At 33.8% G+C, this 26,857-nt stretch overlaps 1 protein-coding gene across 6 annotated transcripts in view; it reads right to left on the bottom strand.

Annotated features, from left to right (window-relative positions):
• CCDC178 (coiled-coil domain containing 178) overlaps window positions 1-26,857 on the bottom strand; it is a 506,076-nt gene that overhangs the window by 153,178 nt on the left and 326,041 nt on the right. For 5 of the 6 annotated variants that reach the window (XR_009213490.1, XM_058438507.1, XM_058438509.1 and 2 more), the window contains exon 21: window positions 2,681-2,830. Coding sequence is in view for 5 of the 6 variants with exons in the window: in XM_058438507.1 (XP_058294490.1) it covers window positions 2,681-2,830 (150 nt within the window). In the remaining variant the exon portion in view is untranslated. Of the gene's footprint in view, window positions 1-2,680; window positions 2,831-26,857 lie in introns of those variants that run through there. The other variant, XM_058438511.1, reaches the window with a different exon arrangement.

The following is a 26,857-nucleotide window of genomic DNA, read 5'->3' as shown; positions in this document are numbered from 1 at the left end:
TAAAGCAGACATAATATTAACACTAAGAGAAATACTATAGCATTCTAACATTTGAGACATGTGTATATAAGATTGTGTCAAGTAAGGGGACATTATTTTCAATTTGTTTCACTCTTTCATTAGGTTTTCTTTATTACTCTTGGCATAAGAATACAAAGAAGTATGAAAATGTATAATTTGTATAGAGACAATAATAGTCCCTAAGAAGCACAATAATTAAAATATAATTATTTACCATGCCAAAAGGAATTCATGTTCAGAAGCAATGAAATTAGTCTAAAACAGGAAAAAGAAGCACAAAATTCATAAAAGTGAGATCCATTTTATCTGACAAGGGAATTCAACAAGGGAATCAGAGACTGAATAGTGCTTTTGTGTACCCAAACTAAACTGGCCAAAGAACTAAAACCTGCATACATGGGAAATGCTGCAGTATCAAGGAAATGAACTAAAATATTAAAGAGTTTTCTCATTTTTGATGGCCAAATTCCATCCTGTAAGCAGTGCATTAGACGCTAATGACATACGATTTCTCACTGACAGATTTAACAGCATCAATAAGGCCTCTCTGTCCATTGCAGCAAATTTGATCCTACATGACACTGACAAGGGCAGCCTGCACTTAATGACCTCCATCGCTGAAGGATGAAAATGAAAAATGATTGGAAGTACAAATAAATCTTGAAAGTTTCCCTGAAACAGGTGTGCTAAAAGTGATTCGTTTGAGGGATCACAAACATAAACCCAATCTCCTAGCAATCTCCACTGTCTGTTCCTACTATAGTCTCAGTCCTTGTATCTTGCATCAAGATTTGCTTTAATTCCAAGATGAGATCAAGATAATTTTGTTCTTACTAAGAAAATGTGATGTTAGGGCTTTCTCTTAAAAAGCATGGGGTCTCCACTATTTATGCATGTATCGAATGTATTTGTCATTTGCCACCAAGTGATTCTTTATAAACTGATAACTGCAGATAACTGCACATACAATTTATTTTTGTTCCCCCCGATTAGAAAAGGAAATACAGTATAGCCAATGATTATTTTCTCCTTCTCAATTATGAACAATAAATACAACATATTTAACCTCAAATAACAATGTCAAATGCGTGAAGTGATTGGACAAATTCTTCATAGATACATACATGCCCTTTCTTGGAGTCCTGCAAAACGGTGTGAGGACACTAAGATTTTGGCAGATAGTTGTATTATCAATTCTTTCCCAAACACACTTATTTCATTCTTGTCTTTTCTTTCTTTTTTTTTTTTTTTGAGACAGAGTCTCACTCTGTTGCCCGTGCTGGAGTGCAAGGGTGCATTCTTGGCTCACTGTCACGTCCGCATCCTGGGCTCAAGTCGTTCTCTTGCCTCAGCCTCCTGAGTAGCTGGGACTTCAGGGGCGTGCCACCATATTCGGCTAATTTTCGTATTTTTAGTGGAGGCAGGGTTTCACCATGTTGGCCAGGCTGGCCTCAAACTCCTGACTTCAGGTGATCTTCCCACCTTAGCCTCCCAAACACTTGTACCTTGATGTATCTTCATCTTGCTATCATTTCAAGGTTTTAAGAGAAAAATGCATTCTTCTCTTTCCCAATGTATTCAGAAGCTTTAACTCTCATGAGAGTAGATGGATGGGAAATAGGGAAGTACATAGGGAGGATGCCAGATTAATGTAATAATTACTTACAGTTGTATAGCATCCCTTAAATTTCAAAGTAACTTATTATGAATGGCTCTTTTTTATTACTTACCAAGTACCCTGTGAGGTAAATCTTATTTTATAGATGAGAAAACTGAGGTTGGAAAAGGCAACTTGCCAAGCTCATGGAGCTAGTAGAATTTGCATTCAAATCCCACCTTTTGCCTTCCCAACATTCCATAATAGCCATAAGCATAGCACTGCTATTCTAAACTACTGATTTGTAATGCAACAATATGGGTGATACCAGTAGGAGAAAGGATCAATTTGGTTTTCATGGTTAGGTTAATTGTTAAAAAATAATGACTGTATTTTCTGAAATTTTAATCCTGGAGGAAAACAAATATTTATGGAAAATATTTTTTCTTGTTACTAAGTATCTGGAGAATATAGAGGAAGTGGCTGTATTATAACACTCTTGGTAATGGAACTTTTTCTTCCTTTTTGATTCGTAGCATATTGTGTGCTTTACCTTTCCGCTTACCGTTACAGAAGATTTTATAAACTATATTTAGAATTCTCAATGATTTTCAGTAATTAGAGAAAGTCAGCTGTTTTTCCAAGTTTCCAATTAATCTCCATATCTAATAAGAAAATAGTTACCAGAATTTGGAGCCTGTATACTAAAAGGACAATTTAGAGGCCTACCATGGGAAATCACCCACTCTTAGAATTGAAATATAAAGACTATGATAATATATTTAAATCTACAGATAAAAAATTGGCATTTCTCATCATATTAATCAAAATCAAATTAGTATAGAATAGTGGATTGGAACCGAAGTTTTTCATTTCTCCAATATTCTTTCAAAATTCAATTTTAAAAGGTTGATATAAATATACAACAAAACTACACAGAGAAAATAGGCCATGTTGTGGATATCATCGTCAGATCAGAGGTACCCAAACTGACTACTTTTTACTTTTATAGTGCACATATGACATAAATCATTATCTTAAAACAATTAGAAAAACCAATACCTGTTTCTTATCTCCAATTGAAGTATCAAGTGATAGCTGTTTATCATATATATTGAAATAGTTGTCCTTTTCTTCTAAGAATGTAGTCTGTAGCTGTTGATACTCTTGAGCTAAATGCAGATTTTCTTCAAGTGAATCAGCTACTATTTTCTAGAAGGTAAAAAATATAATTTAATGTGTGTATATATATATATATATACGCAATTAAAATCATTTGGATTTGTTTGAATTTTTACATCTTTTAAATTATCTAAACATGCTCTATCATGTATAGTAGAAAAATAACAAAACAACCAAAAAATGTTTCTCCTGATACCAATATCCTTTGTTGATTTAATAATATTCTTTTTTGATGCACGTTTTTTTTTTTTAACATCAATGTGTGATTCATCAGAGTTAGTCTGACTTTTACTTCACCTCTTTTCACTGCCTTTTTCCTGAATTTCCCTCTATCATGCCTTGAAAGGTGCCCAGTCCTGGGACCCTTTAATCGGCATCCCAGGAGCACTTTCACAGTTTCCTGTCCTCTTATACTTTTCTCTAGCCTCTGTGCTTAAATGAGTAGATAGTACCTTGCAGCTTAGAATTTCATCTCCATGAAGTTCAGAATGTTGGTACCCACAGAAAACATTAAAAACATAGATGAGGAAAGAGTAAAAGACAAAGAATAGGGAATGCAAAATTTAGAAGCACCCAGCATCAGTTTATAATTAATATATTTTAGTTATGTTTAAATAAAAGTTAAATCTGCTACTATGAGCAGTTGAGAACTTTATAATGTCCTCCTCCATTACTAAATAAATATATGTCAAATCTAATATAAACTCTTTAGAAAATAACTTTGCATCACTATTCATTGGCAAATTGGGGGCTATCTATAATTTTAAATTAAATGTCTGAACTGAGTTTAGTTTCTGAATTTTTTACATTTCTTGCACAGAAAACTTACTCTGACTGCTTAAAAAATATGGTATTTATCAATAGCTTTAAATATTTTCAAACCTGTTAATCTAGTAATTTCTCTTTTGGGAATCTATCCTAAGCAAAATGCTTTATTCATTACAATGTTATTTATAATAGCAAAATAAGTTGTCAAAACATATAAATGCAGATTAATCATGATGATGATAATGATGATTAAATAACTAGATACAGAAATAACCATTGTGAAGCAATTAAAATTGTTTCTTTGTGAAAATTGCCATCACAACAAACCCTTAGTATAAGTTGTTAAAAAATATGTTGCCATGCAAGAATGTGTATAGAGGAAATGTAATTCAGTAGAAAATTGCCTGTACAAATATTTCTGTATTCACACACTTGAAGATTTATTAAGGTCAACAAACATATTTCTCATGAAAGCCTGGTATCCATATTGATCCCTAATGATAAATATTATGTCATAGCTATCTTCAAAAAGCCAAAATGACCAACTGAGAATCATTTTAAATGCCCTTGTCTTAATTCCGTCATAATAATTTAAAACTTCAGAAATTTCTATCTATAAACTTGCCTAAAATCACATTGAATTATTTTTGTTACGAGGACAAAGTTCTATTAATATTTTCCTTTGGTGGAGATTCTTTTCAAAAGATAGTTATACTAATTTAAGATTTCGGCATTAATATTAAAATCCAATCCTGAAGCGATTAACTTGTAACATTGATAAATGTTCTACGTTAGAAAGAAATAGGCATCATTTTGAATTTTTTGTTCATTTGTTTGTTTGATTAAATCTAAGCACAACTCTGATATCTGAGACATCCTACTTCTCAGGTGCTTTTCTTTCCATTTCTAGATGGCTACTACAAACATTTAATTTGAGAGGAGTGATACAAAGTTCTGGGATTTGCATTTTACCTATTTAATGGAACTTAATTGGGGAAATATTTTATAATATATACTTTGCTCACTGTTTAATATGCAGTTTTATTTCTAAATGCATACATGTTCAATTTCTGAATGATACCAGTTCTTCCACTTTATATATCGCAATTAGAATATATGCCAAAAAAGCAAATTGTGTAGTTATGCCAGTAAATCTTCAAAACGTTACATCAGTCACAATATTTTACATTATCATTTTCCAGTAATCAATATATGAAGGATGTATCAATTCACTACTTATTCCTGAAAGTCAGTGACCTTCAGATGTATAATAAAGTTTAAGTTTTATTAATTTTAAATAATAGTATTCATTCGACACTGAAAATGTTTTTTAAGTTTAACTGAGAGTCCACCTTACAACTTTGACTTGTTTAATTTTAACCAGTAATATTGTTAAATGTAAATGACACAAACGGGGAATGATAATTATTGGTGGAAATATGTGCAAGGGAAATAGCTCATAAAAGGATAATTGGAATGTAGAATTCTTATTTTTTTTGCTTCTTTTATTTTCCATACTATTACATTCACTCAAAAGGCCTAAATACATATAACACTTTCTCAAAGACAGATTTATTGTTATTTATTCAATTCCAATTATTTATACTTATTAAGATGGTAAAACATTAGGAAGATAGCTGGGTGAAGAGAAGAGATGTAATGAATGTTTGTTAATGGTTTCCATATTGTCTAGAATTTATTAAGGAAAATATTTTACTTGGTGATGGTTTGTTCTTTATTATTGTAAATTTTTCTTTAAACCTTGATACTTTGGGGATATTACAGCTTATTTTCACAATATTTTATTATAAAATAAAGACTATGCTTATAAGGACTGAACAAAATCTAGATTTTGTTGTTCCATGAGGGATGAGACCATCATTTTGTTCGCCCTAAGAGATGTTGCACTGCGAAGATCTAACATAAGTAGGTGCACAGGTTTTCAGTAAATGAATAAATGCATGTATACACATAATATTAGTTAGCAAATATATATATTGTGCCCTTTGGAACTACACATTTTATTTTTCAACTTCTATGAAGTAACTGATTTGCAATATAACCACCATTATAATATGGCACATTCATTATACTATTTGATACTGTACTACTTGAGAGGTGAAGATCTTAAGTATATAAAGAGAAATCATACAATATGTTTTTGTATTAAAAACTATTCTAAAGATAACCATATTGTCCAGGTTTAACAAGAATTCTTTATTTTAGGTGAATCATTGACTTTCAGAAGGTATGTGAACCTCGTTAAACTGTACACAGCATTTTTCTTGGGTTATTTAGTTAGCCCATGATCCCCAAAGTGTGGAAGAACCATTGCTAAGGAAAGGCTTGGCTTCCTTCTCTGTCAGGAAAAATGCTGAAAAATAGAGACAGGTTGAGTATTCAAAATACACAAATAGTAGTTCTACTCCCCGCCGTCCCCACTTGACTTTTCTTGTTCTTTAAGCCATAGATTCCACTTGGACTTTTCCTCAATTTTCTCCACTTTCAGTTTATTTTTCCTTCTTTCCATCTCTCATTGGGTAAGTGGGGACTAGGGACTTCCAATAAGAGAACTGGTTCTTTCTGGGAAAAATATCAAGCCTATATCATATTTCTGTTTCACTTTGTGATATATAGCAAAGAAATTAGAAATAAGGCTGAACTTGCCTGTTGAGTTATAAATTTCACATATATAAATAACAACTGAGACTTACATGGTCACCTTCAGAAGAAAGAAAATTACCCAGGATAGCAAATCTGTATTGTAACTGAATGTAAGATATTAGCAACCCTCCTCTCCCTAAAAAGAATATGCCACTTTAAAATAAGTTGATAAGCAATGGAAGCAAAAATGAAATAAATTCAGGGACACTAACATAGCCGGTGCCTATCAACAGGAAACATTCCTCCAGACCCAAAGCCTCAACTGCCTCAGCTCTGGAAACCATTCCACTCCCACTCTAGTATTAGTTACACTGTGTTACATTAGCTTGATGACAAAAATGAGAATTAGAAAAAGAGTAAAAGCTAATATTAGGGAGTGCTTACTATAACCAGGAACTGTGCTAAGAATGCAGTATTTACTGAATTTATCCTTGTAGCGATGGTCTGAGACTTTATATTATTATCCTCATGTTACAGATAAGAAAGACAAGGCAGAGAGATATCAGTTGAGGCAAACTACTTTCCAAAAATGGCCACAGCAATATTTTCAGTCTCACATGTTTTTTCCAGAACGTTGTCACTCCCTATCCAAAGGTACAGTCTATTTCTCCTTCCTTTGAACCTGGGTAGACTTGTGGATTTTCCAGCTAATCGAGGATGGTAGAAATGATGCTAAGTGACTTCCCAGGCTGGCGTATATAATAGAAAGCATACAGCTTCTGCCTGGCCCTCTCTTTGAGGGCATTCACCCTTGGAAACTGCCACCACATTGTAAGGAATCTAGGCCAGAGGCCATGTGTAGGTGTTCCAGCAAACAGTCCTAGCTGAAGTCTCAGCCAACAGCATCAATTGTGAGTGAGTGAGTCAGCTGAAGATAAATCTAACCCCAGCCTCCAAGTCATCCAACTGATGTCCAGAAAGGGTGAAACAGAGACATGTCATCCCCGCTCAGCCTTGTCCAAATGTCTGGCACATAGAACCATGAGCATAGTCATTTTACACCATGATGTTTTGGGGTATTTGTTATACAACCAAAGCAACTGAAATGCCAGATATCTTGTGCAAGTTTGCACAGCTGTTAGGCAGTGGAGCTAGGCTTTGCATCATCAAGTCAGACTGGCTCCAGATCCTGTACCCTTAACCGTCCAATATAGTCCCTTCATAAACACAAGCCAGCACTTTTAAACACTATATGCAATGCAGTCTTCATAAAATGTAATGACATTAAATAATTAAATCAAATAACTGAATTCTGCAGTTCTAAGTCCATTTCTGCCAAGCAACTGTCTTATTATAATCTGGCTAACACAGCATTTTGACATAGGTAAAACAAGCCACTTATGGAAATTAGAATTTGGTCCCAGGCTACTGTTAATTATACATCAATATGGGCATATTGGTTATATATTGTCAGTTTCTTGTGCTTTTTGATCTACATGATTCCATATCTCATTATTTGATTAGGTCTGATGCATTCCCTGGCAAGACCAAACGCATGGACCTTCAAAGCTGGGACCTGTAGAACTGTGGACTATGGTTGAATGCACTAGAATAATGCTACCCATGGAGATCTGTGGAGCTTCCTCCAGAGACACTTATCCTGGACAAAGTTTTGATCTATTTGAACTGTTATTTTTAAAATCAAAGGTGGACTAATGCCAAAGGAGATTACAAGAAAAAATCTTGATTCAAACATTCTAGAAAGGTGGTTATGATTAAAATATTTGCACTATACATATTAGTACAAAAAGTGAAATAGCTGTTTACAAATACCTTACTGTTAGTACAATCATCATGGTGTCTATGACTAAGTGCATAGCAATGTGTCATATATACCCTTAATTACTCTTAATGTAGGCATTTGGATCCAGTTTACCAGGCAGAGGGGCTAGGTTTTTCTTTCAATTATGTATTGTAAGAGAGCTGTCATCTTCTGACCCAGTTCTAACTCTAACTCTCCTGTCCTGATGTAATTATCTGTTGCTGTCTCAGTTAATCTTTTCTGATGATCTGTCTGTCATCCCCCAATTCTTGGTTATTAAGAATTTACTGCAGACAGCTCCTTGCTTTCTTTCATCTCACCAGAGCTCTGCCGGCTCTTGCTACCACATCCATATTCTCGCATAGACTGCACCACATTCACTTCAGTCTCATGGATGGAAAGAATGGACTTCCCACTAGAACTATCAGAAAACAAAAAATGTATTGTTAGTATTTATTGATTGATTTTACTCCAGAGCATCCTCACATCTAGCCTTTTCTTCATTTTTTTTTGTTTATTTAATCATTTGTTTAGCAAACCCTTGGTAAGTTTACTTTATGGATTCAGCTCTATGATTAGGCCAGGAATTAAAAAGAAGGATAAGATATAATTCCTGTTCCCAAAGGATTACAAGCTGTAGTTGGAGGAGGCTGAAGTGTGAACAATTCTATTTGAGTTACAGTGGAATTGATTCTATCAAGTGGGGGAACAACATAAACAAAAAGCTTCACAGAAGAAAAAAGATCATTGATTTGAATCAGAAGATCAAAGCTGCCCCACCACAAAGGTTAGTATATATCTGAGCAAATTTGGAGGAGTCAGAGTCGAGAGAAATATTTTCTTGGCCCCTTAGGAATATTAGATTATTGTTGCCTATGGCTTGTGAATTAAACTCTCATAGATAAGGTTAAATGTTCTGCTGTCTTTTGACTTTAGCGTATTACTAATGGTGTAAACAATAAAATATATCCACATATTTAGTATGCTATCAACGCATAGCATTACAAGTAATGTCAGTTCCAAGCACCACTGTTTCAATAGTATATGATCCTATGCACATGCCCATGCATTACACCATTGATCCCATCCCAGTGAATCCCCACAGTCCTCTTATATGCCCTTGGTACGTTTCTGCCCTTCTCGAGCACTGGAATGATAGTTTTGCATACCATGAGGCTTTGATGTCCTTAAAGCAGGCATTGGTGCCGAGACTGACTCATAGAATGTACAGGGGATATGTTTTAGAATAAACAAGATAAGCGGGCTCCAAGTCTCTTTGTGAGTAACTTCAAAAGCATCCCCCACTTCGATTCATGGGCATTAGTGTAGTTAACACAAATGTTTAAAATACAGGCTGATCCTCTAACAATGTAGAAGACAGGGAGAAAATATCTTCTTTATTAAGGGCGTCACCTACAGTGTGCATAGAAGCATTATTGCATTGCTTCTCCCTTAAAATCTATACACCAATTACTACAGAAAGCAAGAGTTCTCCCTAGTGTTTCCAAGAAGCAAGTCTGTAAGAATGATATGTGTCGATACCCTGAAGCCTCAGAGGAGCAAATAACTGTTTTAACTCTCCCAGGACCCACTTCCTTGTCTGTGCTGCCATGGAAACCATTCTCTTGTCCAAGGCGAGTTCTCTGATAATTAGTTTTAAAAGAACATTCTTGATTTGTAAATGAACAAATCAATCCTCTGCATCAAGGTTATTACATACCTTAAACTCTATGTATCATCATGTTTAACAAAATGCTCTCTATTCACCCATTTATTCAAAAGTACATATTGAGCAAGACAGAAAAGCAGTATGGGAGGTACTGGCAGAGGCACCTTTATGACACCATTTGATGAAAGCCTGTGACACACAGCTGACCAATCAAACCTGTCCCTGCCAGAGTCCAGGGGAATACTTCCGTTAGCTGCCCTACCCCAGCTCCCAACTATATGAGGACACAAAGGACTCCTCATCTTACTTTCCTGACTGTGTTACAAATTTAGCTACTGCATTGATTTATGCATAAAGTTTACTAACGGACATTATTATGACATTGCCACTCAGAACTCAGAAGAAATTCATTGAGAATTTTTGAACATCTTTTGTTAACCCTGCTTGTTCCCTATTATTATTTTTGTCTCTGTTCATTGTATATATTTGACCAAGAATTGATAATAACATGAAAAAACACACAATTTCATGGCAGAAGGAGCTTGCAATCAGATAAGGGAATAGAGGGATTCACAAAGCTAACTATATCAGGATGCATTATGCATGAAGAAGGATAAAAGGCATATCCACATAACGATAGTAGTTCCATGAGAGATCAGTTCCAGCCAAAGTGATGAGCAAAGTTTCAAGGAAGCATCAGTTTGTCAACTGATTTCTGGAGATACTTCATATAAGAGCTCTGTATGTGGTTTCAGCAGGGAAAACCTGACCCAGAAATACAGATGATTATTAACTATTAAAAAACACCTGATCAATGTGGGTGTGTGTTAAAGAAAGAAACATTTATCTCCATGCTGACTACAGTATTCCTCCTATAACTATTGAATAACTTAAAGAAAACCTTACACAAATGCCACTTATGTTAGCTATTAAATTTCCATTTGGTCAAGTTTTCTTCAAAATCATTTATGTCCCTTCAAATAATTTGATATAACTGATTACAGAAATAAATTATGTAATAAGAAAAGGAGCAAAAATCGGTTTCACCTAATCTATATCCCCAATGATGTTTTCTAAGTTAAAGGACATGATTTAAATGGTTACAGTATTTAAAATATATGACATCTTAGAATAATCCGTGGCACAATTTTTGTCCTCAGTAAGTGACAGTCACAGTAATAATTTCTCTAAATTTATTGTGTATTAAATAAACTTAAAATTTTTAATCCTGAATATATTTTTGAGTTTAATAATTTTTTTCTGATATCAAGAGTGTTAGAAACATTTGATGTTATGCCCTTATTAACTATTCCTAGCATTATAATCATTTAATTATATTTTAATTTGTTGATATTTTAAAATATATTTTAAGAATATATATTCTAAAATACATATTTTCAAAGTCTGCTCCTTTTTTCACGGCATCATGTGAAACGCTGAACAACCATTTCCTCTTCACGTGTACCTCCTGATTTGAACAGTTTAAGATTTAGAAAGGTTTCCTATTTACTCACATTTTAATGATATACATTTCTACTTCACTGGCGGAAAAGGCTGATCAGTCACAGAAAGGTCAGTTAACACTAAATAGACCCTTTCTTTATGTAATTACAAAGAATAATATCTTTGTGCTGATGGCACTGCACATCGAGTGGGTGATGCAAAGAATTAATGTGCTGCCTTCTTGGCCCATGGGATACAGATTCCAATACAATAACCACAACTTATTCTAATTATGCAACTTTAAAAGGTCATCAGCAAAAACAGTTAAGGAATTATGAACTAACTTTATCATAAAGTAATAATGTACTGTATAAATGCAGAAACTGTAAGAACAGTACCTAGAAACTTCATTACAAATGAGAGAAAAACTGATCTAAGGGGTTCCAGAAAACATACTATGGCATAAATTAGGTAAAAGCTTTGAATGATTAAAATATGTATATTTTGCAAGTTGCCATTGATGTAGTCAGATAACCTGATGCCACTTTATATTTGTAGAAAATGGTTAATTTTGAAAGCACTTTCTATATTTAATGTCAGTTTTATTGTCATATCTATGTTACATCAGAAATTAAATATTTCTTTTAGAAATCTATTTGTTATGAAGTAATACATGCTGATTATATTATATACAAAATAACAGAGAGGTACATGGAGTAGAAAATTAAAAGCTTTCTTCACAGTGACTGTCATTTCTATACTCCAGAGACAGCATTAACAATTTGGTGCAAGTCCTTCAGAAATAAAAATTTAAAAAAATTTTTCTACATCGATAATGAAGAAATAGAGGCAAAGGAAGTCAATTTCTTGCCCAAGGTCACACATGGACAGAACATTAAGGCTAGGGTCCGGCCTAATTTCAGTCTGACACCCTTTCTGGGTTTACATCCCCTCCTAATCTTGGGTATGAATTGCAGAACCCTCAAGATTCTAGTATGTAAATGCTCTAATTTCTGAATACTCTATAGAATTACATCAGCCTTTCAAAATAAATTAGATACTCATGGAGGAGAGTGCTTTGAAGTAAAAAAAAAAAAAAATAGGTCTCAGAGTCTTTTCCTTGGAGATTCAGGGTCAGAAAACATTAGGTCTATTGCCACAGATGTGCCAACTAGGAGAAGTTCGGCAAATAATTTGCAGTCTAATACAATATCCTTATGGGTTGAATTACTGGTAATGTCTTCGTTCTTTTGCTGCTCTATTGGGAAGGAAGAGATTATGAGCATCTCTACTCACCTGGTACTGTTGTTCACATTAGGGCCCTGTCCAAACCTTGCAACGTATCCCAAGCAGAAATAAGATATAAAATATCTAAGGCAATTTTCTACAGATACCCATTTTGGGATGTGTCTACTTCCCAAAATAATTTAATCTTGGTATAGGAGAAAATGATATTCTAGATCAGGGATCAGCCAGCTATGGCTCTCCAGCCAAATCCAGCCCCTGCAGGCTTTTGTAGATAAATTTTATTGGAACACCTCATACTCATTGGTTTACACATTGTCTTCAGTCTCTTTGGCTTTACAGTGGCAGAGTTAAGTAACTGCAATAGAGACTGAGTGGACCATAAAGCCTGAAATATTTACTGCCTGTTCCTTTATAGACAAACATTCGCTGACCCCTACTACAGAGTCTTAATTAATATATTAGTATCGTGCTGTATTAGTCCATTTACACACTGCTGATAAAGACATACCTGAGACTGGGAAGAAAAAGAGGTTTAATTGGACTTACAGTTCCACATTGCTGGGAAGGCCTGAGAATCATGGTGGGAGGCAAAAGGCAGTTTTTGCATAGTGACAGCAAGAGAAAATGAGGAAGATGCAAAAGTGGATACCCCCGATAAAACCATCAGATTTAGTGAAACTTATTCACTACCATGAGAACAGTATGGGGGAACCGCCCTCATGATTACATTGTCTCCCACCAGGTCCCTCCCACAACCCGTGGGAATTATGGGAGTACAATTCAATATGAGATTTGGTGGGGACACAGAGCCAAACCATATCACGTGCTTAACGAAGTTCCAATTTAAACCTCTCATTCAAGATCTATTTGGGCTCTACTTAGGCCTAAGCATAAAAAAACATGGGTAGAAAGCATTTTTATTTTTCCAGCAGAGGACCATAGTAAGGTGACAGAGCCAATCAACAGTCACTTCAAAATTGTCTCCAAGTCCTTAAAAAAAAAAAAGAAATATTTGTGAGCTTCGTAAGTACTCTCAAAATGGACTCAATAACTTTGTAAAGAGTAGTCAGAGCTGTTAAAATACCATAAATCATGCCCAAATGTGTCTACCCCATGCCCTCTTTAATTAAAAGTGGTTCATGGAGGTCTTGCATTATAAGAAGCTAGAGAGGTCTGCTCAGTTTTTGACTCCTGAAACTTATGTTGTGGGGGCTCAGAATTAATTTCATGTTGCTGAGATAAGCTAAAGTTTAATTTCATGGGCAGCATAGGTGTCCATTCATTTGTAGAATGGCTAAGTAAACTGTGAAAGACCCTACAGTGATGAGAAGAAATGGACTAGACAAATATAGCCACACAGAATGATCTTTAAAATATAGGGCTGAGCAGGGAAGACAGAAACAGAATAATGAATTTTGCATAAATCAGCTCATAAAGGAAAGTGCCAATGGGCAATTTGATAGAAACAATATTTACAAATCAAAGGGGGAGGAAATAAATGGAGAGTTAATATTTTGAGGATACGTGAGTCTATATGGTCAGCAATGACACTGCCACTGCTCTCTCTTAAAATGATTAAGTAAATGGATACCTAGATCTTCCAGGTTTTTCCAGGGGCTTAATAGAAAACCTCTAAATAAGGTAAACCAAACATCAAACATGTCTGGAAATCCAATTCTGTAACCATAGATCTCTCAGGATTCATAACCATGAGATTTCTTCTACCAACTAGCCTCAATCGGAAAAATAGAGGCATAAAATCTGTCATCATTAATAGTTACTGAATTCATGGTTGTTTCTCTCTATGCCTTCTTTTTGTCTCATCTTTGTTTTTCTTCAACTTCTATTTATTTTTCTATCTTCTCTTTTCTTCCTTTTGTTTCCCCTCATTATCTTTGTCAAGTATAAAACATTCAAAACATTCAATTATTTAAGTTCCTCTTGTCACTCCTGAAGACACCATCTTTTTGTCCCATCATTTCCTCAGCCCTCTTTCTTCCCACATTAAGGTGTGGAAATAGAAATATGTCAAAAAACTAAAAATTTTGGGGGAAATATTGAATGACCCACTTGTACGTTTTTCCCACAGAATGAAACACTTCAGGTAGTACGATGGAAGGAAGGTTAAACATAGATGGTGTAATTCATTACATGGCTGCCTTCTTTTTGATGTTGGCCATATATTAATTTGGGTAGTTATGGTAACAAATATATGAAATTAAAAACATTTGGTTTACCTGGAAAGGTTAGTAAGAGGTATTTTATAGTTCTATATAAATATGACATTTTAGCCTGGTAGGGAAGTGTAAGTGTGCCATTGTAATAAGTTTCCATTAGTAAGCTAAATATGTGACAAATACAATTATATTCTTTTATATGCACAAATACACAAATAATTCTTTTTATATTTGTAACTTATTGACAGATACGAAGAGAGGTAGAGGCTGATAAGGAGCAAAACAAGCTGAAATCTCCTTAGGAGGAATGCAGGACTCAAAAGCAATAGAACTGGAATTTGTAATGAGGCATTTGTTATTGAAAAGTAATTCTTAATTAATTGATACTAAATATTGTGCATACATATTGGTATGTGAAGAAATGTGTAAAAATTAGCATTCTTGGAACACTACCACTAAGTCAGGCACAGTTAGTACTTTTTACATGGTACTATATATAGCTCTGTCACTGCAATCACCATGTTTTATTATAGTTACTATCTTCATATTAATTTCCCCACTTCTGTGATTTTTTTTGTGCCATAAAAACTTTTTGCTCTTATGCTTGGTACATAATAGTTTCTCAGTAAACATGATTGAACAATTTAGTAAATGTGTGAAACTGCATTAATACCAATACTTTCGTGGGCACAGAGGTACATTTATGAAGAAAATAGATGAACTAATTACTGATAATTTTTATGTTTTAAAAGTATCCACTTGAGTCATGTGTTCTTAAATGAGAGGACTTTTCAAAGAATTATACAGGAATGGTATTTTGTTTGTGTGTGTGTTTTTATTCAGTGGAGAAACATTTCACAATTCATTTTTACAACATAAAAACATAGAAATTTATCTATTTACATTTTCACTGAGAAAAATAATAAGGTTTCCAGTTCCTTAAATCCTAGTTTGCAAAAGCATTTTACTGTATAATCTCTCTGTGTTGCATTCCAGTTTACTTGTAGGTTTTCCTTGGAAGGCTAACAGAAATCTAAACTACCTGCTTTGCTGCCTCCATACACTTTGCTAAGCTGTGTTCTCACAACTCAGGAGATTAAAATTTAAAAAAAAAAAAAAGTAAGACAGTTTCACATGAAATGACTGTAGTTGATTTTCAAAAATTACAGAGGATCTTCACAGTTGCCAGTGGAAATGAATACTTTAAGAAAAGTGAAAATAGTAAATAAGAATACAAAAGCAGCATTTGAGTGACCTTATCCCAAATATTTTTGAACAAAGAAATGATAAATTTCTTACATATTTCAATGACTTAAATATGGAGAAGTGACACATGTTTAAGTTGAAACAATGCTTATATAATATACTGCTGTCTCTTCGGATGGGAGAAGCAATGCTCCTCAGTTTCACAGGATTCCTCCTTTCTTTGTCCTAGGTCAGAAGAAGTGCCCTTTCCTACACTTATAACCCTGCCGATGTCAAACCTATTTTCCTTCCTTCATGCAAGTTTTCTCCTTTCAATTTTCCCAAGAAAATAAATAAAGGAAGGAAGGAAGAAAGAAAGAGCAAGTCTTCTGGAATTAAATGCTACATCCACTCCAGAAATATTCAGTATCATTAGTTTTTACCTTGCTTTGACCTCAGAGTAATGACTGACTTGAGGATAGCCTTTATATGGAAACCTGTTCACATGCAATCAGGCACTGAAATTTTGAACATTCCCAAATTGACAGACTCCTGAACTTTATTTTGAATAGTAACACTTATGGATACTATTTGAAGTTCAGGCAGGCCATTGAGTCTTCCAGGCATCTGGGATCAAGATAACCCTTCAGAAGTTGTGTCTTTGATAGTTCTCAAAGAAAGGTAATCTCTGGAATTTGGGAATATGCTATGCTACATGGCAAAGGGACTTTGCAGCTATGACTAAGGTTACAGATTTGGAGGTGAAGACTTTTGGATTATCTGAGTGGAACTAACTAATCACAAGTTCTTAAAAGTGAGAATCTTTTCTAGCTAAAGTTCAGAGAGATGTGGAGGAAGAAGCAGGAGAAATTTAAAATATGTATGGGAATTGAGATCCGTCATCAAACCTATAACTGTCTTTGAAGATTAAAGAAGGAGGCTACAAGCCAAGGAATGCAGGCAGCCTGTAGAAGCTGGAAATGGCCCTCAACTGACAGCAAGAAAACAGAGACCAACAATTGCAAGAAATTGAATTCTGTGAACAATCTGAACAATTCAAATGAGCAAGGAAACAGATGATTCCCTGAGCCCTCAGAAGGGGAATACAGCCCTGGCAACAACTTGACTTAACCCATCAAGACCCAAGTCAGACTTTTGACCTACAGAGCTATAAGATAACTTTGTGTCTTTTTAAACTTATAAATTTGTGCTGGTGTGTTATGACAGCAATATAAAACTAACGTGGCAACCCACGTAACTGTGTTAGGTAGTAGACATATAAAAATTAATAAGATATTGTAGAGAAACAAGCATTTCAACAGTGGAAAATCAGGAAACAAGTTATTAATAAATGAATTATTAATAAATAAATAAATGTATTCAATCCTTTATTCATTTATTTTGCATTTAATATTTGTTTTCTAACAGTATGTGAAGTGACTTTAGAGAGTTTGGACCATAATCTGGAAAGACACAATCCTGAATGCCATAATCCAAAATGTTGAAATCTCAAAAGATAAAAATTTCCTAAAGATAAAAATCTCAAAAGTCTAAAATCTCTAACTTCTAAAACTCTGAAAATGACAATAATAAGATGGTTGCATCATGTTAGGCCAGCTCTTATGGATTATCTTTGTGTAATTGCCCATAATCTGTCCCTGTAATACAGTTTTACATGCCCAATTTTCTTTCCAGTTTTTCTTTTTCTTTTCTTAGTTATTTTTCAACACCATTTTAAATGGTCAGCATTATTTCTTATAATTTGCTATGCTATGTATTTTATGTTTGTATCATTTCCAATACTGGAGGTATAAATTAGGTAAAGACTTTTAGAGAGTCCTAATTTGTTTTATGCATATTTTGCAAATTTGACTCCCTGAATGTACATTATCATAAGGGTTTCTTTGTGTGTTAGCATTGTGCATGTATGGAAAAATGTTAAAGGTTCTCAATAAGAGAAGAAACGTTCTTTTTGTACATCTGCATTTGTGAAAGATAAAATTTCTTGGGATCTTGGCTCTTTGGGCAACTGCATATGCAGTGGTGACCCTTTGAAGTTTTTTATCCATTTTGTCAAAAGACTTAGGATGTTTGTCATGGTATTTCAGAGGACCACAACTATAAGGCTGGGTGCACACATTTACCAACCATAGTGATATGTGTTGATACATTTCCCTTTTTGACCTATTTCTTTATGAACATGGTTCATCTGCTCACATATTATATGCATGGAACTGTCATTAGTATACCAAAGTGTTTATGTTTGCAAAAATATCTATGTTATTATTGCTTATTTTATTGTGTAAAGTGGCATATGAAGTTTTCTGTCATGTTTTTATATGTTTTTCAAATCTCCTATTAAAATTTAAATAAGTATCTTAATTTTAAAAAATTATGTTTTCCAGAATTATATTTTCAGGATTTTGATCTTACGGATTTCAACATTTGCGGTTATGGCATTCCACATTGTATCTTTGGGAATTATGATTGTCTTCTCTTGTAGCATGTCAATAACTGCTGAAAAATCAATTCTGATATGGTATAGAGTAGACTATGCCAAGATTTCCTAACCAGATTTGTTTGTGTCAACTATAACAGACAGTCTACACCATTATCCCTCCCTTAAAATAAATGTATTTATTCACTTGATGATTTATTGATTATATTTTTAAAGTCTATTACTATTAAATAAGTAAGAATATTTTGACACTATTAAATATAGCTTAAATATATTATGAACTTCCTATTCTGTTAGGTACAAAAGTCTCTCTAGCCAATAACTTTTATATGATTAACTAATTAGCTAACTATGTAAATGTTTTTTTTTAAAAAGTGTGTACTTTGATAACTTCTGTTTGAACTAGTAAGAATTCAAGCTATAATTTAAAAATAAAACTTTGGTTAGAAATATTATCTGTGCTAGGGAAATTATAAAAAAATTTCAGCAAATAAGCAAGATATCCCCTCCAGTTATCAAAGTCTTGCTTCTTCCTTCTTGTCACTCCAGGTCTATTTCTGCATGTTTATTTTTGAGCTGTCAGTTGGTGTGTAATGGCACAGTCATATGGTTGCTCTTCATTAAAGTATAACTGGGTCCAGCCTGCCCCCTTTCCACATTCAATGCAGTGACCACAAGTAAGATTCAAGTATGACAATGAACAAAATACAAAATTACAGCTTTTTGTGGGCTAAGAAATTGTTGGGTAAATAATATTGTATTCTTTCAAGAATACTAACCCACTATTACAAATATACATATATAGAGATTGCTGGGTTTCTCAGATAATCACAACCTTATGTAGATAATACAAGGAGAATAAACTTGTCAAATTACTTAAGCATTGAAACCATAAAATGTTTAAAGAAATGTTATTGTACTCTTTCAAATCCAGAATATATCTTCAGAACTCACTTTTCTTTTACTAAAAAAGAGACGCAAAATATTTGCATTTGGTATATGTCTTATAAAAAGGTTGTGGTCGATGGGTTTTCTACTCATTAAAGTCTATATTAATCCCTTGATCTTTTTAAAACTTTTTTCTTAAGATACAGCAATATGTCGTTACAGGGATTAATACATTTTTATAAACGAATACACCAACATAACTAGCATCTACATGAAAATATAGAAAACATATCATCACCCCAGGAACCTCACTCATCTCCGTTCCCAGTCAATAATTAACCATTCTCCCAAGCACACAAGTTTTGGTTGTTTTTTTATAATCATATAATTACAATATAGTACCATATATAGTACCATAGTATATATTCTCTTGAGTCTGGTATCTTTTGCTCAATCTTAATTTTGTCAGATTAAATCATACTTTTTATGTGGCAACAGTTCCTTCATTATCATTACTATATACTATTCCATTTTATGAATAAACAACAATTTATGCACTCTGCTGTCCACAAATTAATTTGGGAGCTATTATGAATAAAGCTGACAGTAACACTTGGTATAAAATATTAACATATTTTGCTGCACACATGCACTAATTCCTGACATATGCATATGTTCAGCTCTAGTTGATAGCGCCAACATTTAAAAAAAGACTACACCTATTTACCTTCCGACAAGATGTCTGAGAGTTCCTCTTGCTTTACATTTTATCTACATTTAAAAATTTTAATCATTTAGAGAAGTGTGTAGAGATACGTCATCATAGTTTTCATTTGCATTTATTTATCATGTTGGGCACAATTTCATATGCTTATTGGACATTTGTATAGCTCCTTTCTGAAGGGATTCTCCAGTCTTTGTCACTTTTTCTTACTTATGCTGCCTGTCTTTATTGTTTTGTTACAGTTTCTTTATTCATCATGGATAAGAGTACTTTGTTGGATATATGTATCTAAAGTATTTTCTCCTAAGATGTAACTTGTCTTTTTATTCTTTAATGGTGTCTTTTGATGAATGGAACATCTCAATTTTTAAAAGAGTACAGTTTATAAACTATGTAATTCTTTCATGGCTGGTACTTGTGTCTTGTTTAAAACATCTCTGGCAATTACAAAATAAATCAGATGTTCTCACAGGTTTTTCCCTAAAAGCTTTATATAACTTTAACGTTTATATCTGTGAACAGGTAGAACTGGTTTTTATGTACATTGTGAAATAGAAAGTCAAGGTATCTTTTTTTAAAAAAATTACTTAGATATCCAATTGATCATGTATTATTTATTGATTCAGCACTATATACTATCTAGTACATCTTTTTACACTGTATTTTGGTGGCATCTTCTTGTAAATCAAGAGACTATGTTTACATTCTAAGTGTGTTTCTAAAATCTCTATTCTGTCTGTTGTTCTCTTATCTGTCTTTGTACCAATATCACAATTTCTTATAAGGTGGCCTCATAGTAAGTCTTGGTATCTGGCAGTAATTTCTCAACTTTGTGCATCTTCAAAACCCTTGGCCCTTCACATTTCCTTACGCATTTTAGAATCAATGCATCAATTTCCAAAAATTCTGCCTGAATTTTTAAGTAGGATTGCATCACACATATAAACCAACTTGGGGAGAGAATTCACATCTTTAAAATACTGAATTTCCAATTTATGAATTTGGTAGATAATTTCATTTATTTAGAAATTATTTGATTTTTCTCAGAAAAGTTTGTAGTTTTCTGCAGAGAAGACTTGACATCTTTCGTTAAATATATACCTAGTTAAATACATACCTAGAAGTTTAGTTATTCTATTATAAATAGTATCTATTTTAATGTTTTATTTTCTAAATACTTGTGGCTAATATAGGGAGATACAACTGATTTTTGTTTGTTTTATATCCACTGATTCTCACAAATTCACTTATTAGTTCTTACTGTTTATCTGTAAAGTCCTTTGGGTTATCTATGTACAATGTTCTCATATAATGACAGCTTTTAAAGCCATCTTTCATCATGTTAAGCAAGTTATGTTCTGCTTCTAGTTTGCTGAAAATATCATAAATTGGTTTTGAATATCGCTAAGACTTTTTAGTATCAATTTAGATTATTATTTGATCCTTTTCTTTCTTTTTCTGTTAATGTGATACATTATATTTACTGAACATTTTAAAGGCTGGAAATTGCTTACTTTGATTTTGGGTAAGTCAAACATTCCTCTACCTGACATTGCAAGTTATTAATTACCTTTTCACTTGCTATTTTTCTCCATGGATAATAGAAAAATAACCATTCATTTAAAGACAATTAATATGAGGACAGAACTAAGATGCAATGCGAATAACAGGTTTCAAAAGCATTTGTGTACTAGCTGTGTGTTACTGTTATCCTCCATTCATGAGAATAATAAAATCCACTCTGTCTGCCTAATATGGTGATTATAAAGATAAAATAACTGAGTAGAAGTGAAAATGCATGATAAGCTGTCAAGAAATATTATTAAGATCCTCAGGGATCTAGAACTAGAAATACCATTTGACCCAGCCATCCCATTACTGGGTATATACCCAAAGGACTATAAATCATGCTGCTATAAAGACACATGCACACGTATGTTTATTGCGGCACTATTCACAATAGCAAAGAGTTGGAACCAACCCAAATGTCCAACAATGATAGACTGAATTAAGAAAATGTGGCACATATACACCATGGAATACTATGCAGCCATAAAAAAGGATGAGTTCATATCCTTTGTAGGGACATGGATGAAACTGGAAAACATCATTCTCAGTAAACTATCGCAAGGACAAAAAACCAAACACCGCATGTTCTCACTCATAGGTGGGAATTGAACAATGAGAACTCATGGACACAGGAAGGGGAACATCACACTCCGGGGACTGTTGTGGGGTTGGGGGAGGGGGGAGGGACAGCATTAGGAGATATACCTAATGCTAAATGACGAGTTAATGGGTGCAGCAAATCAACGTGGCACATGGATACATATGTAACAAACCTGCACATTGTGCACATGTACCCTAGAACCTAAAGTATAATAAAAAAAAAGATAAAGTTTAAATGGTTATTTCTTAATCTATTATGTATTAAAGTTCTATTTAATAAAGAAATGTAACTTGAATCCTCTTCCCTAGTATTTTTATTTTCCTTGAATATTAAAGCAAAGTTTGTCTATTAATTTTTTCCCAAAGCTATCCAAATTGCCAAAACTAACAAATGAGAAAGTTTCAAATCAATGAGACTTTAATAAACTGTTGTAATGAATATATCAATGTGTTTATTCTGCTTTCATAAGCTCATGACTGATATTATAAATCAAAATTTAAGGTAAGTAATGAACATAGTCTTTCTTATTTTCAATAAGAAAAAATCATAGTTTTTTATATAGTTTTATTCTAAACAAAGCTCCGTAAGATAAACCCTCTGACCTAAGGAAGCTCCTAATAGTACAACCACAGCCTCAGTCTCTTTCCAGTTCTCCTTATAGGGAAAATGGGCTGTAACAACATTCTCTGCCCAATTTTGTTAGATAAAGTAACATGTTAAATTTCTTCTTTTTATTTTCAACCTTTGTGCTACTTAAGAATTAATGATATAACATTCAAAGTAGAAGCGACATGATCATGTTCAATTTAAGCCTACTAGCCATATTTAAAAGATTTCGTCTAAAAATTAGTTACAAATTATTTTTTGGTGTTGTCTTTCTCCTTTTTCTAGCTTTATCAATTTTCATTTATTAGACAGCCTGGTGATAGAATTCCAAAGATAGACTATGTTTTCCTGAAAGACAAAGTGAAGAGCTCAGCACTAGAAGAGTCTGCAACAGCAGAGTCACACCAGTTATCTACTGCAAGTCTCACTTTGTTAGCTTTCATAGCCAGTTAGCTTTAATGTTGGGTTCATCGTATGAATTGGGGGAACAAGATCAGCACTTGGGCTCCAAACATCTTCCCTATTATTATCGCTCCATTTGTTTTGGTGATTATTCTATACGCTACCACACGTACTTATGTCCAAGACAAACAGAAGATGATGGGGGAATTCCTGCATTTTCCACAGAGGGAAAACATGAAAATCAAAAGAGATTCATGCTGATTAAAATGCACACCTATAAATAAAATGACTAAACTGTTAGCCTAATTTGGCTAATCCTTAGGATTCCTACTCATAAAAAACAAAGCTATTTTTGTAAATTTGTTTTTACATAAATAAGGTCATGGTCTTTGATTGAGACTTCTCCTTATAAGAAAATTCTTTAGAAGCCAAACTCTAAGAATTTCTTTTTAATTCCCCATGGACTATCCAATGACAAAAGAAAACACATGCTCAATTAAGATTAAAAGTCTGCTGAGAGAAAAAAATACAATGAATCATAGTTTAGTTTTCTTGAATAGTAAAACTTAAAAATATTTATTTTACACCTTTGTGCACATTAAATTATTGAGTGAAAATTTTCTGTTAAAAATCAATAATCCTTGATATGTTGAGAAACATTTACCTTTGAAATAAAAACGTGTATTTCTTTTGTTGGACTTTATTTATTTTTGTTGGAAAGAGACTTGATGACTTGTGTCATAACATTCCTTAAATAATTTTAGGATAGGCTGGGGTTAAAATCCTAAATAAAAACTTAGAAATTAATAAAATAATTTCTGAGGACACTAGATATCTTAAAATGGTCACAGCTACCTACTCGATGAAATTCATTATCTTGAGATTCAACATCTTGGCAAAGTCTTCATCACTAATTAAAATAGCAATGGAAGAGCATCTGCAATTACTCTGTTTAGGATAAAATTACAAGGGTTATAAATCTCCAAGCTTCAGGGCATAAACTGATCACCAGCTGGGGTGAAAAAGAAATGTCTACCTATTGTGTAGTTTTGCAAAATTAGGTACATTATATGTTTTACTCCCTCAGAAACATCTGCCACAGACTACTATATGAGAGGCTATTGGACTGCATGCAAGGGACACTACTTTGGCTATGTTATAGAGATTACAGGGTTTATATATATAACCTAAAATCCAGGGGCTTGTTAAAATAATGCTTCACCTTAGTGGTGGTTTAGATTCTTCCCAGGCTAGTGATCAAGGGACATTACAGATGTCAGGTAGAACATGAGTAATTACAGAGTTCAAATTTTGGTGTTAGTCCCTTTGCCATGAAATAGCCAGCATTATTATAGATGCTATTTGGTAGTTTACACAGGAAAAAAGAAAAAAACAGTAAGAATAGAATGCCCATGGACTTTGGACTATCATAGGAGATTGACAAAAAAGAGAAATGAGTGTAGCAAATAATGTTCTGAGGCAGCTCCCCTTCCACCCTCATCTTTGCTGCCCAAATGAAGAGGGTGGTTTACTTTCAGGAAAAACAGACGTAAACCTGCATGAGGAAAGGACTGGAGGATCCCTTCTCTTTTACTAGGTTGGGTGAGGAGAAAGAAGATGGAGGAAGAGGCCAGATGTCAGAGAACGTCTGCAGCACGTTCTGCATCAGCCTTGAGAATACTGTTCAGGAGAGACCCTGGTAGCCCAAATCACCATACAGAAGTCCAAGAGAATGGGGGTGGGGAACTTGGGGTCTGTAAGGAAGAGAACCAAGTAATTGAGAAGGGGAACACTGCAATGGAGATTGGACTTCGTGAATTCAGAATTGGTTCATAATGGTTAATAACTACTTAACAGTTATTAATCTATTACTAATTAATGGCTAATAGTTCATACTTATTAATCTGTCCCTAAGTTAAAGGAGCCCACAGAAAATCCAAAAGCAGAATATGAAGCAAATAGCTCTTTTTCACATTCAATTATCTTGTATTAAATTTTTAAATCACAAACTTTGGCAATATGTAGATTAAATGAAACAGGGCTATAGTTACTTTTTAAAAATGTTTAAATATTTTTTAAGCTGTATTCAAATATTTTATTTAAAGGAAACTCAGCAGAGGCAGAGTCAAATACACTGTTCATTCTTCTAATAGGACAGACAGCCTATGAGAAGTGAGAAGTGGAGGGAGGAGAGAAAATTAATCTGTTCCATATTTCCAAAGGCCAAAGTTTTTATGTAATGGGCCAAAATAGCAAGGGAAAAAGAATGTGGCTGTCTAGTTGTCATTTGAATAATAGAGATTTACAGGTCAAAAAATAGATGAGGTTGGATTGCATGGTTCTGGGGTTGAGCCAGGTAGATTTAATAGAGGCAAATTCTTCTCTTGATTGCACGGTCTCATGTTGCATCAGAGAGAGGAAACTGATATACCAGCATTTCCCCCTCTAAAACAGTTGCCCATCCCGAGTTTCTTATTAATGCTATTCTTCCTTGCTTGGTTCTTCTTCACCAAAAACGTTTAAATTTAACTGAAGTGCTTTAGGGTATTATCTTCGCCATTTACTCATGTCCCTGATGTTCGTTACTGACTTAGGCCCAACCTTTCATTGTTATGTCCACTGAAATAAAGGTTTGGGTCAACCCACCTGGAAAACAACCATGACCAGCTGAGATGCTTGCTGAGGGTAAAAGAAATATGAAATGGATGGTGACAAGGACAGCCATAAATAACATTTCCAATCATGTGATCAGCTACAGAAATACCATGGGTATTGCACTCAACCTGTAAAATCATTAGTATAATGGTATCGCTTTTCAACATAGCTCTATTTTATTTAACTTGGTTTATCAAAATGTACTATATCCAGAAATTGTTTAGAAGCCTTATTGCCAGAGAATTTTATGAAAAAGTCAATTCTCATCATCCTTTTTTCACTATTAGAAATAATAGTGATATCAAGTCTTAAAACTCCTATTTCTCAAACTAGGATCACTATAATGTTCTGCAAAAATCTTCCAAGATAGATCTTAATTTTTTTTCAGCCATAGAGTCTACAATCAAATACTGACTACAGTTTCAGTAATCACTGAACAAAGATTGTATTTTTCTTCATACAGCCTTAAAACATTTGTCTACTTTACCTGTATGTCTAAATCATACATTTGCATACTTCACCTCCCCCGCCCCCGCCCTGCTACTGTAGCACTCCATTGCTGATAGTCACTATAGACCATCTAAGATAGTGACCATAGTAGTTCACTATAGACCCCAGATGTGCTCCTGCACATTTTGAGTCCTTTCAAGGAGTTAATGGTTCTGCCTCAGTCCAGGTGCATTTTCCTCTGAAAGGAATCTGCTAAAATCTATTATTTAGGAAAAGTGCATTTCAAGTAGTTACAGTATACATGATGACTCTTTTATTGCAAATTAGATGAATTTTAATTCTTACTAAGTTTATTTTGACTAAATTAATGTCAAATGAAATTTGACAGTTTTTCAACTTGAAACTTTTAAAATAAAAAATATTACCACAAAATATTTCTAATTTTTTCTGATAGTTACTGTTCAAGGAATTGCCACACTGAGCTTAGCCATCAAGGTAATTATCAGGACTGTGAATTATTAACCTAGAATCTGCTGCATAGATTATCAAGTCAGGGGAGTCTGCAAAGCTGAGCTACTACAGAGGGGGCTTTACCTTTCTAAACCTCAAGCTACCACCAGGGAAATTTGGGAGATTTGGGTCATAACTGTGGTGGCCAAATCTACTCCCACTTAATGCTCTTAAGAACATGTGCTTTGGAAGGAAAACCAAGGTTCCAAAGAGTAGTTGAAAAGTCTAAGGCAAAGATGTTCTAAATTAATCTTGTAGAAATGAAACGGTGGATAGAC

Source organism: Hylobates moloch, unplaced genomic scaffold (genome assembly GCF_009828535.3).
Source record: "Hylobates moloch isolate HMO894 unplaced genomic scaffold, HMol_V3 SCAFFOLD_5, whole genome shotgun sequence".
In the NCBI taxonomy this organism is placed as follows: domain Eukaryota; kingdom Metazoa; phylum Chordata; class Mammalia; order Primates; family Hylobatidae; genus Hylobates; species Hylobates moloch.
Note: the sequence above shows the minus strand (reverse complement) of the source record. Positions and strands in the feature narration are given on the sequence as shown.